Here is a 21,385-nt window from a genome sequence, read left to right on the forward strand (position 1 = left end):
CACACAACAGGACTCTCCTTCAGAATATTTTAGTCAATTAATTTTTCAAATTTTCCCCCATGAGATTTTGAGCAAAAACCTGCAGCAGTAGTGAACTTCCGAACAGAAAATAAACTGCACTCTGTGTGTATGGGAGCATGTGCGTGAGTGTGCGTGTGTGTGTGTGAGTGTGTGTGAGTATGGGAGGACAGTTGTTGCAGCAGTTGTTGGTTGTTTTATTTAGAAGCTCCCGAAGCTCCGAGTGGGGTGTGAACACACTGGGCTTCAGGGCAACAGAACACGGACAAACTCGGACAGGATCCTGGAAGATCATCTGCGCTGAGGACATGAACAGACTCTGACACTAATGTTGGAGGTAAGATGCTGATTACTAAACCTTTTTTGCTTGGCCGACCTGGCAGGTTGTGAAATACGAAACTCCAAAGAACTTTTTTAAGATTATCTTCAAGCAAAAACAAATTTCCTTTCTCTCTGTTTAATCCAAAATGAGGGAAAAATCAAATAAGAACTTTTCTTTTCAAGCTAAACGATCCTTATTAATATACAGAAGCTGCCAGCAATTTGTTGAATGTGAAATTGAAGAAGGAGGTGTGTGTGTGTGTGTGTGTGTGTGTGTGTGTGTGTGTGTGTGTGTGTGTGTGTGGTAGGGGTGCAAATGGGGGGGTTAAAATTAGAGCCTGACCAAGTCCCTCCCACCTGTTAGAGGGAGGGTAAAGGTCGGCTCGCAGCTCAAACATGAGCATGCAGACAGATTTACCTCAAAACCCTCAATTGTGGGACTTAGAGTTCTGATATGGACTCAAAAGTTGACTCTTAAAACATTTTAAAAAATCTTCAAGTGGACTAATATGTTCTTACATTTGCCATATTCTTTGTGTTTCCTGGTAGTAGTTGAACAGATTTCTGGCTTTTTGTGTCATTCACTGGATTCCAGAGTGACAGTGAATGAATCGGCGACAGTAAACCTTTCCCCCTGCAACTGTTTGCTCCAAAAAATAGACAAACAGATGAGAGTCCGTGTTAACACACTGAGAGATGGTCTTCTCACAGTCAAACAATGAGGGCTCATCTTGATCAGTATGATCATTGATCTCTCTCTCTCTCTCTCTCTCTCGCTCTCTCTCTCTCGCTCTCACACACACACACACTAATAAAAATAAAATACATTTGAATGACAGATATTGGTGAGCAGCTTTGCAGGTAGGATGTCTTTTCACTTCTTTTGGTGATCAATAACACTGATCGATTTGTTGATCATGTGGTGTTTCCTACAAGTAAGGAAAATCAACAACACAAAATAACAGAGCTTGAAAGTGATTAATGAACCCTTTACCTCACATTGACTGTTATGTCAAAGGCCTTTTACTGCATTTCAATTTAACAAAATTGTATAAAAAACAGTAAATAAACAGTCTGACGTTGTCTTTCTCACTATTTTCAGTTTTGGGAAATTACATTTTCATAGGTTTTTCATAAAATAAATAATAATCAATTATGAATAACTGGTCTAGAATTATTATAATAACTTTTTTTATTATTATCATTGCAGGTTTTTTTTTCCTTTTGCTGTAAATTCAGATGATAAACTCTTTTTGATACTTCAACGTGCACCCAGGTGATCCCGTGGCCTCCGTCTGATGATGGAGCCTCTGGCAGCATTGCCATGGAAACGCTGCATTCTGCTGACTCTGCTGCTGTTTCAGATGGGTGTTTCCAGAGGTACTAGTGTGCATCCGGAAGTTGATCAAAACATGGTATTCTCTCAAAGGCGTTGGGATTTGGTGAAAGTCAAAGTAGAATGTACACTGATTGGAGAACATTTACTAACAATGTAATAACAAAATATTGTTAAAAAAATGTTTGTATAATCTGAAGTGATGTCACAGAGATCCTCAGGGAGCTGTCAAATATTCTGTTAGTTTTTTGTTTGGCTTCTTGATTACAAGAACATAAACACAACTTTAAGTTTGCAGGACAGACCACAGAAGACGGGGATGTTCTATCAGAAATTATCATAAAAGTTTCCTGGGCGACTGTCTGATATGATAGACTTTCCCATGATGGGGAAATTCAATTGTCACATAAGGGTAAAAAAGTGTGCAACTAGTAATAATAAAAGAATATGCAATTAAGGACATAGATCAAATGAACAAAACTATATGCAATCTATATAATAGGAAAACGAAAACAAAAGAAATACCTTGTGGAGAGAATGTTTATAGAAATAACTGGTGCACAGTAGGAGATGTGGGAAGTAAAAATAAATGAATACTGAGTAAGGTGTCCTGGAGAATGTATAACTGTATTGCAAGGATAAGAGTGGTAAGGTTAAGAGATAAAGGCTGTGAGTTAGTGCAAAAAAAAGTGAGAAGCATGGGTCACTTTTGTGTTTTGGGACTGAAACCGTTCCTCATTCCAGTCGCAGCTTCCTGTCGCATCCTGAGGTGCAACTCGGACTTCGTGGCCGCCACTTTGGACCTCGGCGTCGGCGGGAGCGGCGTCGGCGCATCCGGCGGCGCCCCGGGTGGAGCGGCTCTCGGCAGGGAGGCGGTGAACATCGGCTACTGTAGCGCCCTGCGCTCATACGCCGTGTGCACGAAGCGGATGGCGCGGGCGTGTCGCGGTGACCTGGCGTACCACTCGGCGGTGCAGGGCATCGAGGACCTGCTGATCCAGCACCACTGCCCGCGGGCGGGACCCACCGCGCAGCCTCGCCCCCTGCCGCAAGACACGCTGGCCGATGACGCATGTCTCTACGAGCGGGGTTTCCTGACGCGGGAGGGACGCGCGCCGGAGTACACGCACTGCAGCGTGTTCGGAGACCCGCACATTCGAACCTTCAACGACGACTTCCAGACGTGCGGCGTGCACGGGGCGTGGCCTCTCGTCGACAACGACTACCTGTATATTCAGGTAACCAGTTCTCCCAGCAGGAGCGGCACGCCGGCCACTTCTCTTACCAAGGTAAGTCATCAACCGACTCAAATAATTATAAATAAAATTAATTGCGGGGCCTCATCCCAGAGGAGGAGTAGGGCTTCATCTGGGATGTGCCAAACAAAAATCTCCCTTGTGGATCATGTTTTTTTTTCTACTTACCTGCGTCTAAGTGTGGTCACCTAAAAGACAATACATTTGTACTATTGGTCACATATTAACGTGAGCTTAATTTTTAATTGTGCCTGTGTATCAAAAAGCCATGTCATCGTGGTAATCTCTCATGGTTTCTCATATGTACAGTTGTATATTTCGAAAAGAGAAGCCTATATTGCAGTAGGGAGTTTTTTTATCCATCCATCCATCCATCCATCCATCCATCCATCCATCTGATTTGGCCAGGGGTAACACAAAGATATATACACAACAAAAAAAAACATATGAAAAAGCACAACTAAAATAACTTATATGCACATATACACATACATACAAATATTAAACTAACTTTTCCTAAATGATGTTTGTTTTCACAGCCTTCGGGTTCTGAAGTCCATTTATAGTGGTGCTGTTTTGATACATTCTTGTCGAAAGAGTGTGAAGTTTGTTTTGCTGTTAGTCCATTTTCTTTTATGAATGTGAAATTTCCCAAAAGTAGAATAAGTTGTACCAAAAATATGAAGTCCTTTTCCTTGATGCGGTTTTCATAGTAACTGCTGGAGGGGAGGGGTTTTTCCACATTTTATTTAACCTTAATAGGCACAAGTAGCTCACACTGATTAGTAACCAGGGAATTGCTGATGAAAAACTAAGAGAAGCTCACCCATGATGCAGAGCTAGATGAAAACATGCCAACAACTGTCTGCTAACTAAGATCCCAAGATTTGCCAGTTGTAAATATCCTTTTTGTTATTGATTTTGGAGGTAGGACCCACACTCAGATACAGGACACCACACCGAGACATTCTGGGTTCAAAACAGTTTACTTCGACCATTGAACAGGTACACACAGACCGGGAAGGGGGGGGCGCAAGGCTGGGGCAGGCAACGAGGTGGAAGGCGATAGCATGTACCAACAAGGGAGAGTACCGGTCAGGAGCGGATGGCGCTTACGTACACCGACAAGGTCACGGGCCGCCAGGCCCGGCGGCTGGGCAAACGGCGCTAGCATACACCAACGAGGGAGGGATCCGCGGGTTTACGCTGTTTTTTTCTCCATAGAATATGCTTTTTGGAGACAGAATCCTATGAAATAAACGTTCTGTTAAAAAACATTGCCCATTATAAGCGTCATGCCGTGCGTACAAGCTGTCACAAGAACCCACAACGTGAAATTTCTTTGTAGTCTCTCTGTGATGATAATTATTGGTGTTTGGTATAAAACAGCTGTATGTGGCTGCAGAGTATAAATGCTGCTGATAATCAATTGGTTGTTTTCAGTCCACTGAGATGGAAAAGTGATTCTGATCTCTGTATGTCACCTTCTGTCAGATCACCATCATCTTTAAGAGCTGGCGTCACTGTGTTGACCAACAGCTCTACCAGGCCGAGCTGGATAACGTTCCAGCGGCCTTCGCCGACGGTTCGGTGGTGAGCGGCGAGCGGCGAGGTCATCACAGCCTGGCGGTGACGAGTCAGAGTCCGGGCCGCCACGCTGAAATCCGAGCCGGCCACATCGGCACGGTGCTGGTGGTTCGTCAAACCGGACGTTCGCTGGCCCTTGCCCTTCTGGCACCGCGTGATGTGGTGGAGGCATTCGGGCCCGAACGGGACCTGCAGCTGTGTTTGTGGGGCTGCCCGACTTCCCAGCGGATCAACACGCTCCGTCCTCCGCTCAGTGCCACCTCCCTCTCATCATCGCATGCTGTAGCCGGCGCGCATTGCGGTGCGCTGCTTCCTGTGCAAGACATCTACTACCAGGCATGTGTGTTTGATGTTCTGGTCACTGGAGACCTGAACGCAAGTGCTGCTGCCATCGTGGCGCGGCAGGACATGCAGAAACTGACTTCTGGCACAAAGACACTTCACTTGCTTCCTGTTGCTGCAGCACAGCGTACATGCCTTGACCTGACATTGCTGATGCTGGCTATCCTTGGAACTCTCAGGACAGTGTGAGGGTGACATTAGGAGAAGAAATGAGCCAGCTGGCAAGATATTTATTTTCATACCGCAGTGTTCAGCTCAGCTTCAGCTGTGTTTTTTCCACTTTTCAATTCAGGTCATCATCCCAATCACTATGATGACAAAAATCATCATCGTGTAGAGGTCACTGAGGTCATGTACTTTGTAATGTTTCTGTGAAAAAGGGGGACTTGCAGAAGGGTGGCAGGAAAGCATTTCAAGAAAATTACTTGATCTCTGAATATTTATCCTATTGAAAGATCATTTTAATCATTTATTTAAATATTGGAATAAATAGAAGCTTTATTGTCAAAATTTTCTTAGTTTTTTTAAAAGTGGTCTCGGTAAGTTACTAATAACTTTTCACTCTAAGCAATTTTGCTTATTTTTTTCTTTCAATCCATCAAGAGAAAGTTGCCATAAATGAATAAGAGAAAAATATACACACCTACATACTTTTTTGTTCTATATGGCTTGCAAGTCTGGGGTATTATATTTTTTTTTGCAAGTTACACATACAAGGACACGCACACACACACACACACACACACACACACACACTGCTTTTTGCTTTCTTTCTTTATTCCTGTAGCTATTTTAACAACCATCTTCTTTTCATGGCCAATGGGATTTGTAACAAAAAAAGGAAAAATGGGACTTAAGTTTCCTATCAATTAATAAACTTGAAAATGTATAAATATTATCCATATGCTATTTTAGACAGAAATTATAAATATATCAAAATCAAATGGCAAAGGGATAAAGATATTTGTGTAAAAAATGGGAACAAAATAGCTTATAATCAATTTTGTGACAAATCAGTGACAGTCTTCTCATGGTTTGAATATTCACTCAAGAAATGTTTCTGACAAGCATTTAATAAAATGAAAAAATTGATCATCTGGAAGATTTTCAAGGTCCCTAATGGCAGGGATCTAATTCCATGATGGTTCATTAACCTAACTCAACTTTTCACTACATTTAACACCTAAATAAATCACTCCAGAACCACAATGGTTTTAGGAGACGGACACGACAGACATTTCTTATTCATGTGGAATCCAATTGACCAATTTTTACTTGAGCCATTTATCAAGCTGAAAAGAAACCTTAATGATATTACTGTATCATAATTGTAAGTTCAATCTCTTTGTATTATTCTGTTCATATACCTTGTCTATCTTTTAAATCATGGTGTTATTATTAGCCCTTCATTTATGGTATAGCATTTGATGTAACTTTTTTTTATTGGTTACTCCATTAGCAATAAAGTTGGTATGCGTTATTCCTCTGAGATGGTCTTCTCTGGTGGAAGCTCATGACTCTGGGAGAGGCCTAGAATGTTATAAAGATCTGCTCTTTGTGGGTAGAAAATTTTTTGAGTGTAGATTCTGCTAGATGTTACCAGAACATTTTGAATTTTCCCTGAATGTAAACAAAAACAAAAAGGAAATTCTTCCAACTACACGTGGGGAACTTCAAAATACAACATTTAATTAGTTAAAACAAAAGTGATTACAAAGACTTCCTCACAGCCTGAATGTGTGTGTGTGTGTGTGTGTGTGTGTGTGTGTGTGTGTGTGTGTGTGTGTGTGTGTGTGTGTGTGTGTGTGTGTGTGTGTGTGTGTGTGTGTGTGTGTGTGTGTCCGTGTCCGTGCGTGTGCATGTGCATTCCAGTCTGCAACAAGTGACTTGCTGTCTCTTGGGTTTCTATGTCTTCAGGACGAAGTACAGATGGAGGAAATCTTTCGGAGCTTTGCAATTTAAAATACACCTTCATCCATTGTGTCTCCTTTGCAGAAGCTGGTGACTTGTGCAGTGGACTGGATCAGGACCACCTTCTGAGAACTAACAACTCCCTGAACTGAATTGCAGCTTAGCTGGATGGAACAAAATGAGCTGAGGGCATCAGTCGATTTCTCAGTAAAACAACCATCTCCTGTGTTTCCGTGCATTGCATGTTATTAAAACAATCACTCTCCTGCTTAACTCATCACAGGTAATCACTGCTCACCTGCCCAAGGCAGCTGTATTTTGCCTGTTCCATTTGAGGAAATGTATAGAGCACACACACTGTTCACTGGTCTACTCTTGCGTTTTTGACAGGGCAGGAGAGATGTTTGTTTTATTTTAGGAGATGTATAAAGCTTTCTGGTATCTTGAACCAAAAAAACACTTTGAGAGATTGCACTATCTTAAGTTAGTTTCCTTGATGGAATCATTGATAGGCCTCTCTTTGTTGGAGTATCTCTGACTTTGTCTTGTGTTACCAAGAGTTATCTCGTGTTTGTCAGGTTGTAAGTGTTTTCAAATAAAATTATTTGATATAGCTGTGTAAACACTTTTAGTGCTGATGTGGTGCGTGCTGCAAATGTAAGTACAGAGGCCCAGAACCAACAGAATGATAATGCTTTTGAACCTGTTTCATTTGCCGTCAACATTGTGTCACTTACGACTTCTAAGGCCTAGTGAAATAATTATTCAATCATTTTACACAACAATCGTGTTTTGTTGCTGGGCAGTACTCTCCTAGGCCTCACGTTTTCAGTTTAAGTGGAAAAACATCTTGAGCATTAAACTTCATCAGCACAAACACAAAAAGGTAGTTTCAAGAGACTGTGAGAGATTTTAAACCATTAACATCAAGACATTTTTTTCCTCCACAGCCTGAGTCTCACTGCTGTGTTTTATCAACCTGCCATCACTGTGGGGAGTCACTCCATTATCTGGGCAGAAAAACACACTGCCATAAGGAAATCGCTCACCACTTCTCATATGCCCAGAGAGAGGTGCTTTCAATTATTCAAACGCTCTATTCCTTCTATATATCCTTCTCCCAGGGAAACACATTTTGATCTTCTTAAACCAGTCTTTCCTTCTATCTTTATCCTTCCTTTCCTTCCATCATATGTGGCCCTGCGATTGACCGGCGACTGGTCCAGGGTGCACCCCGCCTCTCGCACGATGACATGGGATGGGCTCCGGCGTCCCCTGCAACCCCGAGTACAGGATAAGCGGCAGACGACGGCTGGATGGACTTTATTGACATGAACAGGTGCAATGGGAGCTCACTTTGTTTAGTGTGAGAGGTGTTATAACAGGAAGAAGCACTCTGAGACTATCATTTAGTTCACATTATGTTTTTTTCAAATGCACGGATGTTGTTTATCAAAGATGCATTTCTCCTCTCATCTGGCAGCACAGTTTGCTGTTCTGCCTCGTGCACTCCTCCATGCGCTGTTCTGATGAGAACGCCCTGTAAATTGGCTGAATTGTAGTATATTAACCACATATGGTGTTTTGGTCGCTTGTTCTTTGGAGGTTAGCTGAAGCTATGCGATGAAAAGACACCAAGGGCAAAGTTACTGGGAGCAACTCATACTTTTAAGCCACAGTAGTTAAGCTTTGTATTTTGAATATGAAGTAGGCAGTTAACTTATTCCACATAAAGATAATTGTTGGGAGAGAAAATATAGACTTTGAAAATGGTATAATATATCTGCTCACAAGGATTCTTATTGTGTGTATTCATCATTGTTTATCTTTATAATTTATGTTAAAATCCTATTGGAAAGTTGTCCATTGACAGGTTACATTTTTTTCCAAATAATTAGCAAACACTTTAAACAATAATCATTTGTTGTTCTTGCTTGATCCTGAACATTTGGTATTTTAAGAAAAAAAAATTGGTCCTGCATTTTAGAGATGCGACCTCAAATGTACAACGCACAAGTGATTTTGGAGTTTTTGGAAAATTACCAGAGCAACACATTAAATGCTTCTGCAATACCATTTTATTAAGACACAAGAGTTACTCATTATTGAATCATTCATTCATGACTACTGTCATTAAATATTAGTTTTATGTATGATGAACATAGTTTAGCTGTGCCTGCTCTCCTTTGGAAGATGCACTTCTCTATCTCAGCCAGTAGATGGCAGTCACACCCTGCTGTGACACTGCTGCTTCAAGAATGAGGGTTGTGTTCACATTAATTCAGACAGCAAGAAAGCAAGATGTCAAAAAAAAAGATAGCTCTTTTTGCTTTTATTTTGACTCCGTTCATATGAGAGTTATAAGTGAAGCCATGCGTGTTTTTCTGACACTATTCTCCTGTTTCGCTGGACAAGATTATGTAGCTCCTTGTTAGTGTAACCTGTGAGGAATCACGGGTGATCTGGTTGTGTAAAACAGATGCACTGGAAATTCTAACTCCACTTGGTTGTGGATGATTTTTTTCCTTGAGATCAGCAGTGGCAGCTCATGAACACGCCTGCTGGACTTTTGGGCTTCAATCCAGGACTTACATACTGGAGGGCAGTGGTGCCAGCAGCCACACAGCCGGACACACACACACACTCTCTCTCTCTGACCACTTGTTATTTGGCCGGGAATCATCCGACCTCTGGAACTAGAAACAACTTTCTGTCATGTCATCCTGTGGCTTGTGCTACTTCCCTTTTAGTCTGAACATCACTCCCGGTTGGATTTCTTTTAATGAAGCCGTGTCAAGACTAGATGTTTTCTCCCAGCGTTACACCTGGAATCATGTGCTTATTGTGCGCTTCACAAAGTGCACCGTCATTACTGGAGAGCAAATTGACCGGCGATTGAACAGAAGCTGGATTGACTAGGTGATTTCAGGAGAGAATATCTGCTAATAAAGTGTAAACATCTTATTCTGATGCCTATAATTTTCATCTTTGTGCATCTCTGGGTTAATAAAATGATGCTCAAATGAGCTGCACTGTGTTTCAGTAATCATTGTAGTCATAGACTGTATTATCCTGTTACAAACTATTGCGGGTCAGGTTATGCGTTTCCAATCAGACTAACAAGTTGCAATCAATACGAGCTGAGCGTGGTTGATTAAAACAGTTGAAACCTAGTGGCGAAAACAGAGAGAAACGAAGAAAAAAGGCAAAGTTGAAAAGTGGGGATGGGAGCGTTGAGCTGGTGTGAAATGGAAAACAAAAGGTGCAGGTGGCTTAGAGGAACAGGATAAGCGGGTGATGGAGAGAAGATGGGGGTGAAGAGGCTACAACCAGGTGTGCAGGAATACTGAGAAGGAGGAAAGGAACAGAAGGAACTTCTGAAGGGGAGACGAGTCGGTTGGGCTGAGAGCCCAGAGAGGAGAAGGGAAGGCCACGGATCAGGAACCAGGATCCCCGGGGGACGGAGCAGGTGCAGGCTGGAAGCGAAGCCTATGGGCCTGAAGGGGCTGCCAGAGCTTAAAACAATCTGCACTGCTCCTTTTTTTAATTTGGCTCTATCTCGAACAGCCCTCTCTCTCTCTCTCTCTCTCTCTCTCTCTCTCTCTCTCTCTCTCTCTCTCTCGAACAGCCCTCTCTCTCTCTCTTTCCCACTCAGTTTCTCTCTCCCTCTCTTTTTCTCCATGCTTAACAGATCAGCGATCCACAAAGAGGGGTAAACACAGAGCAAAATTAAAATCGGAACTCCCCTGGTACAGCAAAACAAATTAGAGCAAACAAATTACAGAGAGTCAACACACAAACATTGCAGCATCTGTGGCTCTCTGGACTACGGGTATTGGTGGTTACCTCCTACATCACCACCACAGCCAGTGCACGTTCATATTCTCCGTATATGTGACAGTCTCAAGCGCTTGCTCTGCATTACTGTACTGATTTTGATTGTAAATTCACAATAATTGCAATATGTGCAATCAGCTGCACCAGGTTTGATGATTGAGGAATGTGTGTGTGTGTGTGTGTGTGTGTGTGTGTGTGTGTGTGTGTGTGTGTGTGTGTGTGTGTGTGTGTGTGCAAGCATAACTGAAGGTGGAATAATGATGCAACTTCTTCCTCCGCACAAGTTTTAGGTCACACAGAAACACTTGTGACAAGCACAATGAGTGACTTGCACTGCTTTGAAGTAGAAATCTATGATTAAAATCCACTGTAAGAAATGAATATTGCATTCCTTATAAAATCACCTGCTCAGGCTTCTACAGGAAACATTTCAGAATAAATTGACATTTTTTTTTTTTTTTTAAATAGATGGACATAGAGAAATCTGTTCTTGGCCTTTCTGCACTTGTGTTGAGTTTCTGTTCACCAAAAATCTGGTTTTTAAATGGTCTCTGAGAAACTTTTTTCTGAATGTGTAAACAACATTCACCTGTCAAACTCTGCAAACAGCAAATATTCAGTGTTCATGAGAAAAAAATGTCTGGGTAAAAATGCTATGTAAAAAAACAGTTGGTAAAATTAAAAAAATTAGCAATTGAAAAAAAAATAGTCCCATACTCAAAATGTTTCACCATATAAAATTGTATCAGCTGCAAAATGACTATCAAGGACATTATCTTCACCATGACCAGAATATTTAGAATTTTCCTTTCATCATCCCACAGAGCGGAAATTTCAAACCAAGCCTCATAAACTCATTTTTTATCTAATCATTGACAGTTACAATTGATGGTCATTTTAATATCTTACTGCTGAAATATATTGAAATACTCTTTTACCTCTTTTATTTTTTTTTATGTGATATCTATGTGAAGTATGTACCGGGCGTTTGGGTTACTTTGAGCTATGGTGAAGCAGTAAAATGTGGCCCACAAAAGTACATCTGCTAATTTTGAGGATTTCATCAAATTAACTATTCAAGAATGACATCCACAGGATGTTGGTAACAGCTACCATAACAGGGCTAAATATCCTGAGATACTTGAGTAACGGTGCACTGGTCACAGCGTCATAGACAAGATGTCCCTGAAACATATTCTGAGGATAAGGTATAAATGTGCTTTTAATGCAAACAGTTCTTCCCCTTCTTCATACTGACTGCAAAATTCTATGTTCTTCATTAATTTTCTAATGCATGAAAATTTTGGTATTCTCAAGGCCAAGGTTACCCATACTTCTACCCATTATTCTGCACCTCCATCTCCATCTACCGTGACACATCAAACCCTGTTGTTCAATAATATTGACCACCAAATCAATGATAAACTGTCGAATGATTATGATATCTTAAGGTGAATATCATGCCCATTTTGCTATTTTTTACTCGTACGGGAAATACAATAGGCTTACAGATTAGCACAAATTATATTTGAGATTAATATTTCACATGGTCTTCATTTGCTACTATGTTTGTGTCTTTGTGTGTGTGTGTTTGAGCTCAGCTCGTCTCGCCCCATGGGCTCCTCCGGCCCTCTGGCAGTGGCGGTGGCCTGTCCATCTGCCTCCTACTGTCTGGGTCTGGTGGGAAAGGGTCCATAGAAGACCCCCCGCACCCCTCGCAGACCTCCTCCTCAACCGACACCCACACCAGCCCCCAGGCCAGCTGCTTGGGCCCCAGAATCTGCACATCGCTGCCAGGTGGGCCCCAGGACAGGCAGTTACACCGCAGAGCACACAAACACACACTCACAATACCAACACATATGCTCAGTAAGCCTCTTAACAAATGGAAACCCTGCAACACACATGGTTGCACGGGTGGCCCACAAGAAAAAGCACACACATCATTCATGTTTGCCAACCCTTTAATGCTCAGCCTTTGCAGGCTCAGGTGTTTCCCACAGCTCCCTATAATGGTCCGAGTTCACAGAGGTGGGGCACCAGCAGGCGGCGCTGTTTTTTTTACTAAATGCAGCATAATTTTGTCATTGACACGGCTGTACTTCCAGATGACTTTGGCTGGCCTGCCCATATACAGGATGGAAGCCAGATTGTGTGTGCTTGAGTGTGTTTCTGCCAGAAAGCTCTATTCCTTTTTAGGACACAAGCCATCACCTGCTGTGGGATCGCCATGCAAGTTGTACTATTTTGATGCGTTCTGAATACCTTTAGTGACAAAAGTTATCTGTCCAGTCATAAAGGGTTGCTCCGTCCTTGAGCCTATAAATAGAAACTGACATGGCAGAGTTTGCTTGGTAGTGGGACTAAATTCTTGAAGGCCCCTGTGTTGAAGTGTGAAAGTGAAGAGACTCATAAAAGCCATGATAGATTATGGAGAATGAATGTAAAACTTCAAACTTGAGGCTCTGTGGCCCTTTTCTTATGCGAGTCTTCAATAAGGTGCACAAGGCTGAAGGCATCTTCACTTTGCAGAAATATTCTCCAAGGGAATGCATACGTTCACACCATGTGGTTGTCTGAAGGATATAAGCCAGGGAGGCCTGCAATGTTTTGAATTTGATGATAGGGCTATGTACATATGGTTACAAGGTGTGTACAGTGCCGAAATAGGTGGGTTTTGTTACATTTTCCCCTTCCATTCGATCATATCTCCAAATACGAGTAACATTTAGAAAATCCACAGCTACATGTGCCAGCAACAGCTGATAAATCATCTGAAGACTCAGTTATTGAATACACAGAAGAAACTGAACTAGTCAAGCAAATCAAGTTTGATGAATACTTTATTACCTTGCATTGGGAAATTAAGTAGTATGAGTAAGAATGTTTTTTTGTGATATTTTTGTATTTACATTATAAGATACTTCCGAATCTCCCAACTTTAAATTAACTCTTAGAGGTCAATTTGGCTGCTTATTTTTGACTGAATTCTTAAAGCATTTTCACTTTGATTTCAAAGTTGAACAAAGACTTTTGAATTGAGGGTGGAAATTTTATTTTTACTCAAAGTGCCAGACCTTCAAACTGTCACCAATCAGATAAACACGGGACCGATTTCTGAAGTCCGTTTTCAGCTGATGCATTATATATTTTCAAAAAATGTTAACCGTATGTCCTATGTCCATCCTTTGGACTTGTTGCCAGGCAACCAGTACAATACACAAGAAGTGGCAAGTACAGGCCATGAAGTATAAATAAATTGGATTCATAAAACATTTCTGAAAAGTTAATAAACAGTTTACTTTGTTGGTTGCACTTTTTTTTTCAGCTAAAACCCTGATTTCACAATGAAATCGAGTTAAAACCAAAATGAAAAGATACTCAGCAGAAGAAGAAACTACAGTATGAGGACATTTCAGAGAGGAATGACAATCAGTGTAGGGAGAATTAAAATGGTCAAGTTATTTAAGCAATAGAACCAATGAAAGTCATGTTAAGGTTTAAAATGAGCTCTAGCAAAAAGTCAAATAGTTACATTTTATTTATTACTGAGCGAACTAGACGGGCAGACTTCCTTTCTTGTCTTTCTCCTGAGCAGAATTTCACTCAGCTTATTTTTCAACTTTAACCTCAGAGCGAGCAAACTCCTAAGCCTCAACAATTCTTTTTACCTGCAGAATGAAGTGTTCTGTTCTCTGGCAAACCGAGTTCTCTATCAGTCCATAAACTGTCCTTGTCAACTTTCCTTCGCTGTTCAAGATGCTGGAGGACACTGAGTGATACTGCGATGTGTTGCGGCAGGGAGACAGACCGGCCCGTATCATAGCCTCCCTTCTGTTGGCCCATTATCTCTCTCCCCGTGTTCCTCTCTCCTTTTCTCCCTTGCCGTCCTCTGGATGTTATCTCCAGCCGCTTATGCCCTAATACCCCAATTGTTGTGCTCTGAAAACAATAATTAGCAATCCCAAACGAGACTGAGGGGCAAATTTAACAGCTTTCTTATGATGTGTTTTCCACCCTTTCTTTTTTTTTCCTTTATCCCCCCTCCCTTTTTCATAAGAGCAAAGAGGGGTGGTGGTGGTGGTGGTGGTGGGGTTTGGGGAGGTGTTGGCAAAGCCTCTTTAAACTCTCTGGTATTATGGGGGATTATTTTGTGCCGAGATCCTGGCTTATGTGTCTGTTTTTTTTTTTTTTTTTTTTGCCTTTTTTTGTGCTCTTCCTTTCTCTTCCTGGTTGTGGCAGACATGCTACGTAAACAGTTTGTGTCACACTTGATTGAGCTTGAGAAATTAAAAAGCAGGAATGACAATAGGCCAGAGCTGGGGATGAGGACTGGGGGGACACTGACACCATAAGACCCCAGCTCTTTGGGGACCCCTGGTACGCCGTGTGACAGAACAGCCCTCGCAGCCACAACAATACAAGACCTCGTCCTTCAGAGAACACTCCTCGCTCGCAGTGTCTGAGTCTATCTGCACTGGGCCATCTGCTCTCTGTCTCTCTCTTCTTCCTCCTCCTCCTCCTCTATGACTCCTTTTGGAAAGACGGTGCGTCTTTGAATCCAGCTCAATTATTCAAGTGCTTACAAGCACAAACACTCTGCCAGGTTGGAGGTGTGTATATGTGTGTGCATGTCTGTTTGTGTTTCCCAGAAATGTGCCCCTTGTGATTCACATAAGGTATGTGTGCAAACAGAGGGGAACATCTGCTATCCAAGTGAGTGCAAAAGTTATCACACAGCAAGCCATTTACAGTTTATATGAGCTAAGCTCAGCTGATGAAAATATTTTTTATCTTCTCCCCCCCCCCCAAAACACCTGAACAAGAGCCTTTGCTAGAGAGACAGCGGTTAGATAGCTGTGATAGCGACTGAGGAGGGTATAAAGTGAGGTATCTGGTGATGTTGAAGTCCTTGCAATTACAGGTGTGATCTATAGAAGGCACTGTGATACTATGAAAGAGAGGCAGTGCAGCTCAGCCACACTAACACTCACCTCAGTGTGAAAGGCATGAATTTCAGCACTTCTGTGGTGCTTTAACTAATACTCAATAAATGTACGGTTGCGCATATTTTACAGAAAGATCCATAAATTGTAAAAACAAAAAAAAAAACAATAGTATATACAGTCAGTTTATAAGCACATGAGGTGTTTCTGATGTCGCTGATGTCTTACTGTTCAGTGTTTGCGACCTGCCTGTGAGTTTTTATAATTCCCTAAATAATTCAACTAGGTGAATTAGAAGAAAAACTTTTTTGGCTGGAGTTTGACTTCAGGACAGCTCAGTGGTCTTAAGGTAAGTTGAAGGAGACTTGAGAGTCAAATTTAGGTTTTACTGCCCAAGCAAAGTGGGCAACCAAAGTTGCAGTTTTACATGAAATGAAATTGAAAAAAAATCGCTGTCAAAGCAGTTAAAACTGCAGTCCAACTCTTAATTGTAAATTTCATCTTGCAAAAAAGGAATTAAGAATAACCATAGATCTGTTTAGTCTAGATGTACCTAATCCAGACAGGTTTACCAAGTTATATCTCAATTTGCTGAGTTCAGCAACATAAAAATATCATTTTATGACCAAGATGCACCTTTGTGAGAAGTAACATTAAATCAGTTCATGATCATGAAAAAAATGTAGGCGAAAAACCCTGTCTGTGGTCAGATGAAGTACCAGGAAGTGTGTGCTCTCTCACACTCCACTTGTTTAAAAAGTGAATTAATAATCCTCTGCACAAACAGAAAGACTGAGTCTACCTCATACTCAAACTGCTGAGGAAGGTGTTTCAGGGTGGCGAAGAGACAAATACAGCTTGACACCTTGAGATGAACTGTTCTTATCTTTGATATGCCACGATTGTGTAATTCAACTATGCTATATTCAACCTTAAATGCAACACTGCTTTTTGTCATTCTTATTCGTTCATATTCAATCGGTTCGGTCATCATTGTTCATGTTAATACTTTAAAGAATGTGACCCGACGTAGTATCTTGATTGTAGGATTAACATTATCTCAATTATGATATGTATTATTTTGTGTAAATCAATAAGTCGGAGTGAGAGAGACCCAAATGCACTGTTTCAGTCCTTTCCATCTTTATTTTGCATGAACCATTTACTGTGGCTGGTTGGAAACATTGAGCATAAAACCAGATATCAGCACTAACCCATTCATCACCCTGAGCTTTCCTGCCCGTGTTTACTCTCTGCCTGTGTTACAATCAATCATGTTTAATTCAATAAATCCTCACTTTGCTAAGTCAAATGTGGACTTTTGGATAAGACCCTGTGCTCAGTCATGCAGCACTTTTGTTTATAATTATTTGCATTTAAAATTTTAACAGGAGTCAGGCGTACACGGGTTCTACCCAAACTGTCACATGCCACACCTATGTCGAGGGACCAACCTGCGGCGGCCTGCCTGCGGCTCGCGGGCCTCTGCTAATATATAATCTGTTGTTATACTGTCTCCAGGAGGAGCACAACCAGCCCCGTGGAGACACCGCCGAAATACATTAATCTAATTAAATATGCCGTATTGCCCAAATGAGACGCTGGTATGGCTTTGCTGCAGGATAAGAGCAAAGTAAGGATGGGTCCCACAAGAGTATCATACAGCCGACGTGCACGAATGCTACTGCGCTTCATTACACTCTTAATTACCTATTGTTTCTAACTAGTTGGTGGCGTTTTAATGAGAATCTACAGGCAGTTAAATGTAATCTAAATTTTCTAATCTACTGGTCCATTACCAAGGAGTCAAAATGTTATTGGTTTTGTGAGTAATCAGACTTTTAAATGGTGCTGATATCACTCCCGGAGGGCAAGGACTGGGTTTCCACTGTGTAATTGAATTCTGATTCCCCCCCCACCCTCCTTCCTCTTCGTCTTCCTTGCAGAGAGCTGCGAGGAAGATTTTTCTGTTGCGGCTGATCGCTCGGGTCGAGGAGCATGTCTTCGGTTCCGGTTGGATCACAAGGTTTTTCCGCTCATGGGTCACCATGGCGACCTCTCCAAGAAGTGTGTGCGTTTCCCCCACAATGGTTACGTGAGAAGGTGTTTATGTGGAATGCAAGCACGTATGTGCGCGAGTGTTTGCGTGTGTGTGTGTTTGTGCCCCAGTGAGCCCCGGTGCGCTGCTGTGCTGTCACCTGCAGCCAGATAAGCCAAAGGATTTATCATCCAGTGAATTGCCTTTGAGTGGTGGATAAAATGGCTCCAATACATTCTCATATGAAAACGCAGCGAGGTTAATGAGAGCCAAATTCACAGAGGGCTAAATCTATTAGGTTTTCATGGATGGAATCAATCAACATGCACCACACTGGCTGATTTGTCATATTGAAGCATTGCCCATTTGAATTCCAAAACACAATCCTCCTCATGGAATGATTCACTTTGATTTTGATTGCCTCTTCATCAAGAGGATGACAGCTATGAACTAATTTTCTTTTCTATCATGTTACACACTTATTAGCTCCAGCCTTCCTCGGCAGATGACTGATTCACTCCTTTCATAGAGCTACAGTTGGAATTTCCTGAAGTCTGTCTGAACATTCACAGTTACGCTGTGTTCGGGTCAAAGCTCAAATTATTTTGTTTTCCCATTTTTTTTCATTTTATTTTTGCCCAAAAATGGACCCGTCTGTGACGGACTGATTAAATTACCTTTGAGTGCCATTTTATATGCTCTTGAAGATGGATCCATCCACTAACCGATAGCTGCCGTTGATACTCCTAATTATGAAGTCGAGAATTTAATCAAACAGAAATTCAAAACCTGCCAATTGTGCTTTATGAGATGTGGTTTTCTGGCTAGTCCTGTTATCAAAAGGTTAATCGCTTTACCGCTCAGTGTATTTTTAGAATAAAAAAATCAAAATGTGACTAAAAATGAGCTTCTCTCTTTCGATAATTGTATTTGACAGTTCAATTTCACATGAACAAGTGCTGATAGTATAATGTACCTCCAACAAGGGTAGAGAATGGACCGATATGGCAGTCAGTATTACTCTGACATTCAGTGCCAGCAGGCAGGACTTGAGAGATTATCCGCAAAAGGAGAGGAAAATGCATCTTTGTCTGTCTTTGTTTCACTAAATAAAAATTTATACAAGCATTAAAAACAGGTCTTCGACAGAAAATCCACTTCCTGTAAAGATCAGCGGCTTTCGATTGACGAAGATCGGATTTTCTTTTGCAACCATTTTAAATAGCTTTGCCTGCTGTGATAACTGTAAAAGTAAGAGAGGAAGAGATTTGATAGTGGAGCAGTGATGACACCTCATTGGTTTTAAAGGGGTTAGGAATTCTCACATCATCAGTCTATCTGCAGTCAACGGGCATCCATTGGACTTGACCCTGGTTGGATCATTTAATTTACTTCTTATTCTACCCTGCTAATAAACTGATCGAGTAAAGATTGTGGTTTCAGTTCTTCTAATCATCCTTCTTTTAATATTATTTTTGATTTATCATTTTCTCTTTTTTAAGGATTTTTTTCTTATTTCACTTGCAAAACTGCATCTCGGCAACCGTTGTCAATTGTACATTCTGCATAGTTATAATGAACCTCTGGTTACAAAAGTTAACTGAGTGCTTTATCGAAAAATATTTAAAACAAGTGACAGAGGCCACAAACTCATTAAGAAAATGTTTACTGAGGTAATAAATCAAATGAAAAGCAGGGTCATTTCTCATTGATGTCTATGCAATCTCAGTTCTTCACGCCAGCACAGAGTTTGCACCTGCCGGTTAATAGAGGGGTGGTTTTGATGCATCGCCAAAGGGACCATTGTCATTTTGGATGTGTCATCGACTGAAAACGTTTTTTAATGTTCATGTTAAAAAACAAGTTTCACACATGTCTAAATCACCTGTCTATATTTGACATATTTGTGCTAATAAGCAGATAAGAAAATGAAAGTGTTGCTGGAACTACAGTTGAAATCACTTAATGTTTGACAAATAACTTCCGAAACAAACTTTTCGGACATGGCTGAGCTTGATTCAAAAAAAAAAAAAATCTATAAGAATAATCTATCACATAATGGTAAGAAAAATAAATTATTTTTCTCTGTTTACCTGCTCTATTTATGGATGGTTTACACTAAAACAAATAAATTAATTTGTCAGCCAATTTGAGGTGCCAATCAATATTTGGTGTTGCAGATTGAAGCCCTTTTTTTAATTTATCTTCCTGATTACGTTCATGGCCGAGAGCCAAGGTCCACGTTTTTTCAGACAAGATCATCTAATTCAGGACATCAAAAGAGGATTTTAAAATAAATACATAAGACCAACGATTCCTCAATGAAAATTAAGAAAGTTTGTTTTATCATGATACTACTGGAGCTTATCAAGCTGACATTTGATAGAAACACCCTGTTTGGAGGCTGAACTGCACTGGTGGTGATTATATCTGTATCTGGTGTCTTTGTTATTGTAAATGTGCCAGTTAAAAGTGTGATTTCCAGCAGCTAAGGGCTCCACTGTGTTTTCAGATCTTCAATAGCTTTGTGCTGTTGGCATTGCGTACAGTAGGAATAAAAAAAAAATATGGCATCACTTTTTTCTCCACATGTCTGGATGCTGTGAATCTTAGAGAGAGAATAGGTCTAATCATAGCAGAAGAAATAAAAAAGAGAAAAGCGTGTTTGTCTCAGGCAGCTCGTACCTTTCTCTCAGTACACTGATGGATGACAACCTTGGTGCTGAGTGTGTGTGTTTGACTATCACAGCAGTGCAAAGTGACCAGGGACAGGTGCCAACAGAAAAAGGCCCTGTCCCTAAACTAATGAGCAGCATTATTCAAACGGACTCTTTGTTGTCAGTGCGGTGCACTCTAGTCTCCTCTCGACTGTCACTGGCAGCGTTGTAGGATGCACCTCTTCTTCATTCTGATCAGTTTATTGTCTATTCAAATGCAGAGAAATGAGGCTCCTCAATAGAATCGGATATTGCTCACCGTTCTGGCCATCCACTCTCCACCAGATGACCACAGAATTAATACGCTCATCTTAAAAAAAAACAAAAACAAAAAAAAAAAAAACGCTCTGTTTTGCCCCAAGAGCATGAGTGAAGCCATGACTGTGGTTACAATTATTGGAAGAGGAGCATGATGATAGCACAGGATCGAACAGTAGGTGAGCAAACGGGGCAAAAGGCATGGGAAAAAAGGCAGCAAACACAAAATGTCAACAAATAGCAGAATATCACCCAGTTTGTCTTTCACACTGAGGAGTCACAAAAAGCTCGGAGAGCAGCTTTTAAGTCTTGCACCGACTGACAGGACGAGCAGTGGCGAAAAAAGAAGGACGGGGGAAAAGACAGAGTTTAAAAGGGAAAAAAATCTGCTTTTCTACAAGGAAGGATGGGAAGGGAAAAAAAGAGGGCCGCGTGTAAGAGGAAGCTCCTCCAACGGAGCCCATCTCCAGCTGTCACAAATCATTTCTGCTCGGGAAGTGAGGGGAGGCGAAATGTCAAAATATTTGAATAAATTCCACAGAAGCTGGTTGAGAGCAGGGCGGTGTGGTGAGAGGGATATTGTTGTCGCCAATGGGGTGGAGAGGGGATGAGAGGGTCGGGAAATAAAAGGGGAGTCCGGGGCAGTCGAGGAGGGGGGGCTTGCATCTGAAATAGCCTTCAGAAGCCTCAGGAGAAACGCAAACTAAATGGAAATCATAGCTTGGCCACTGCAATGATATTTAGGAGCATTTTGTTTAATTCTCTACTTTGACTTAGATTACTGGTAATGGCTATGACAACATACAACAACAACAATC

At 41.4% G+C, this 21,385-nt stretch overlaps 1 protein-coding gene across 1 annotated transcript; it reads left to right on the plus strand.

Annotated features, from left to right (window-relative positions):
• Positions 1–223: 223 nt before the first annotated feature.
• Positions 224–6,340, plus strand: hjv (hemojuvelin BMP co-receptor). The gene is made up of 4 exons (XM_086154679.1): positions 224–355; positions 1,616–1,719; positions 2,420–2,964; positions 4,426–6,340. The coding sequence occupies exons 2-4, from the start codon at positions 1,638–1,640 to the stop codon at positions 5,047–5,049; spliced, it is 1,251 nt and encodes a 416-aa protein (XP_086010805.1). The 5' UTR covers positions 224–355; positions 1,616–1,637; the 3' UTR covers positions 5,050–6,340.
• Positions 6,341–21,385: the final 15,045 nt, after the last annotated feature.

Source organism: Fistularia commersonii, chromosome 11 (genome assembly GCF_037954325.1).
Source record: "Fistularia commersonii isolate RoL2024-O1a breed Wild chromosome 11, RoL_Fcom_v1.0, whole genome shotgun sequence".
In the NCBI taxonomy this organism is placed as follows: Eukaryota; Metazoa; Chordata; class Actinopteri; order Syngnathiformes; family Fistulariidae; genus Fistularia; species Fistularia commersonii.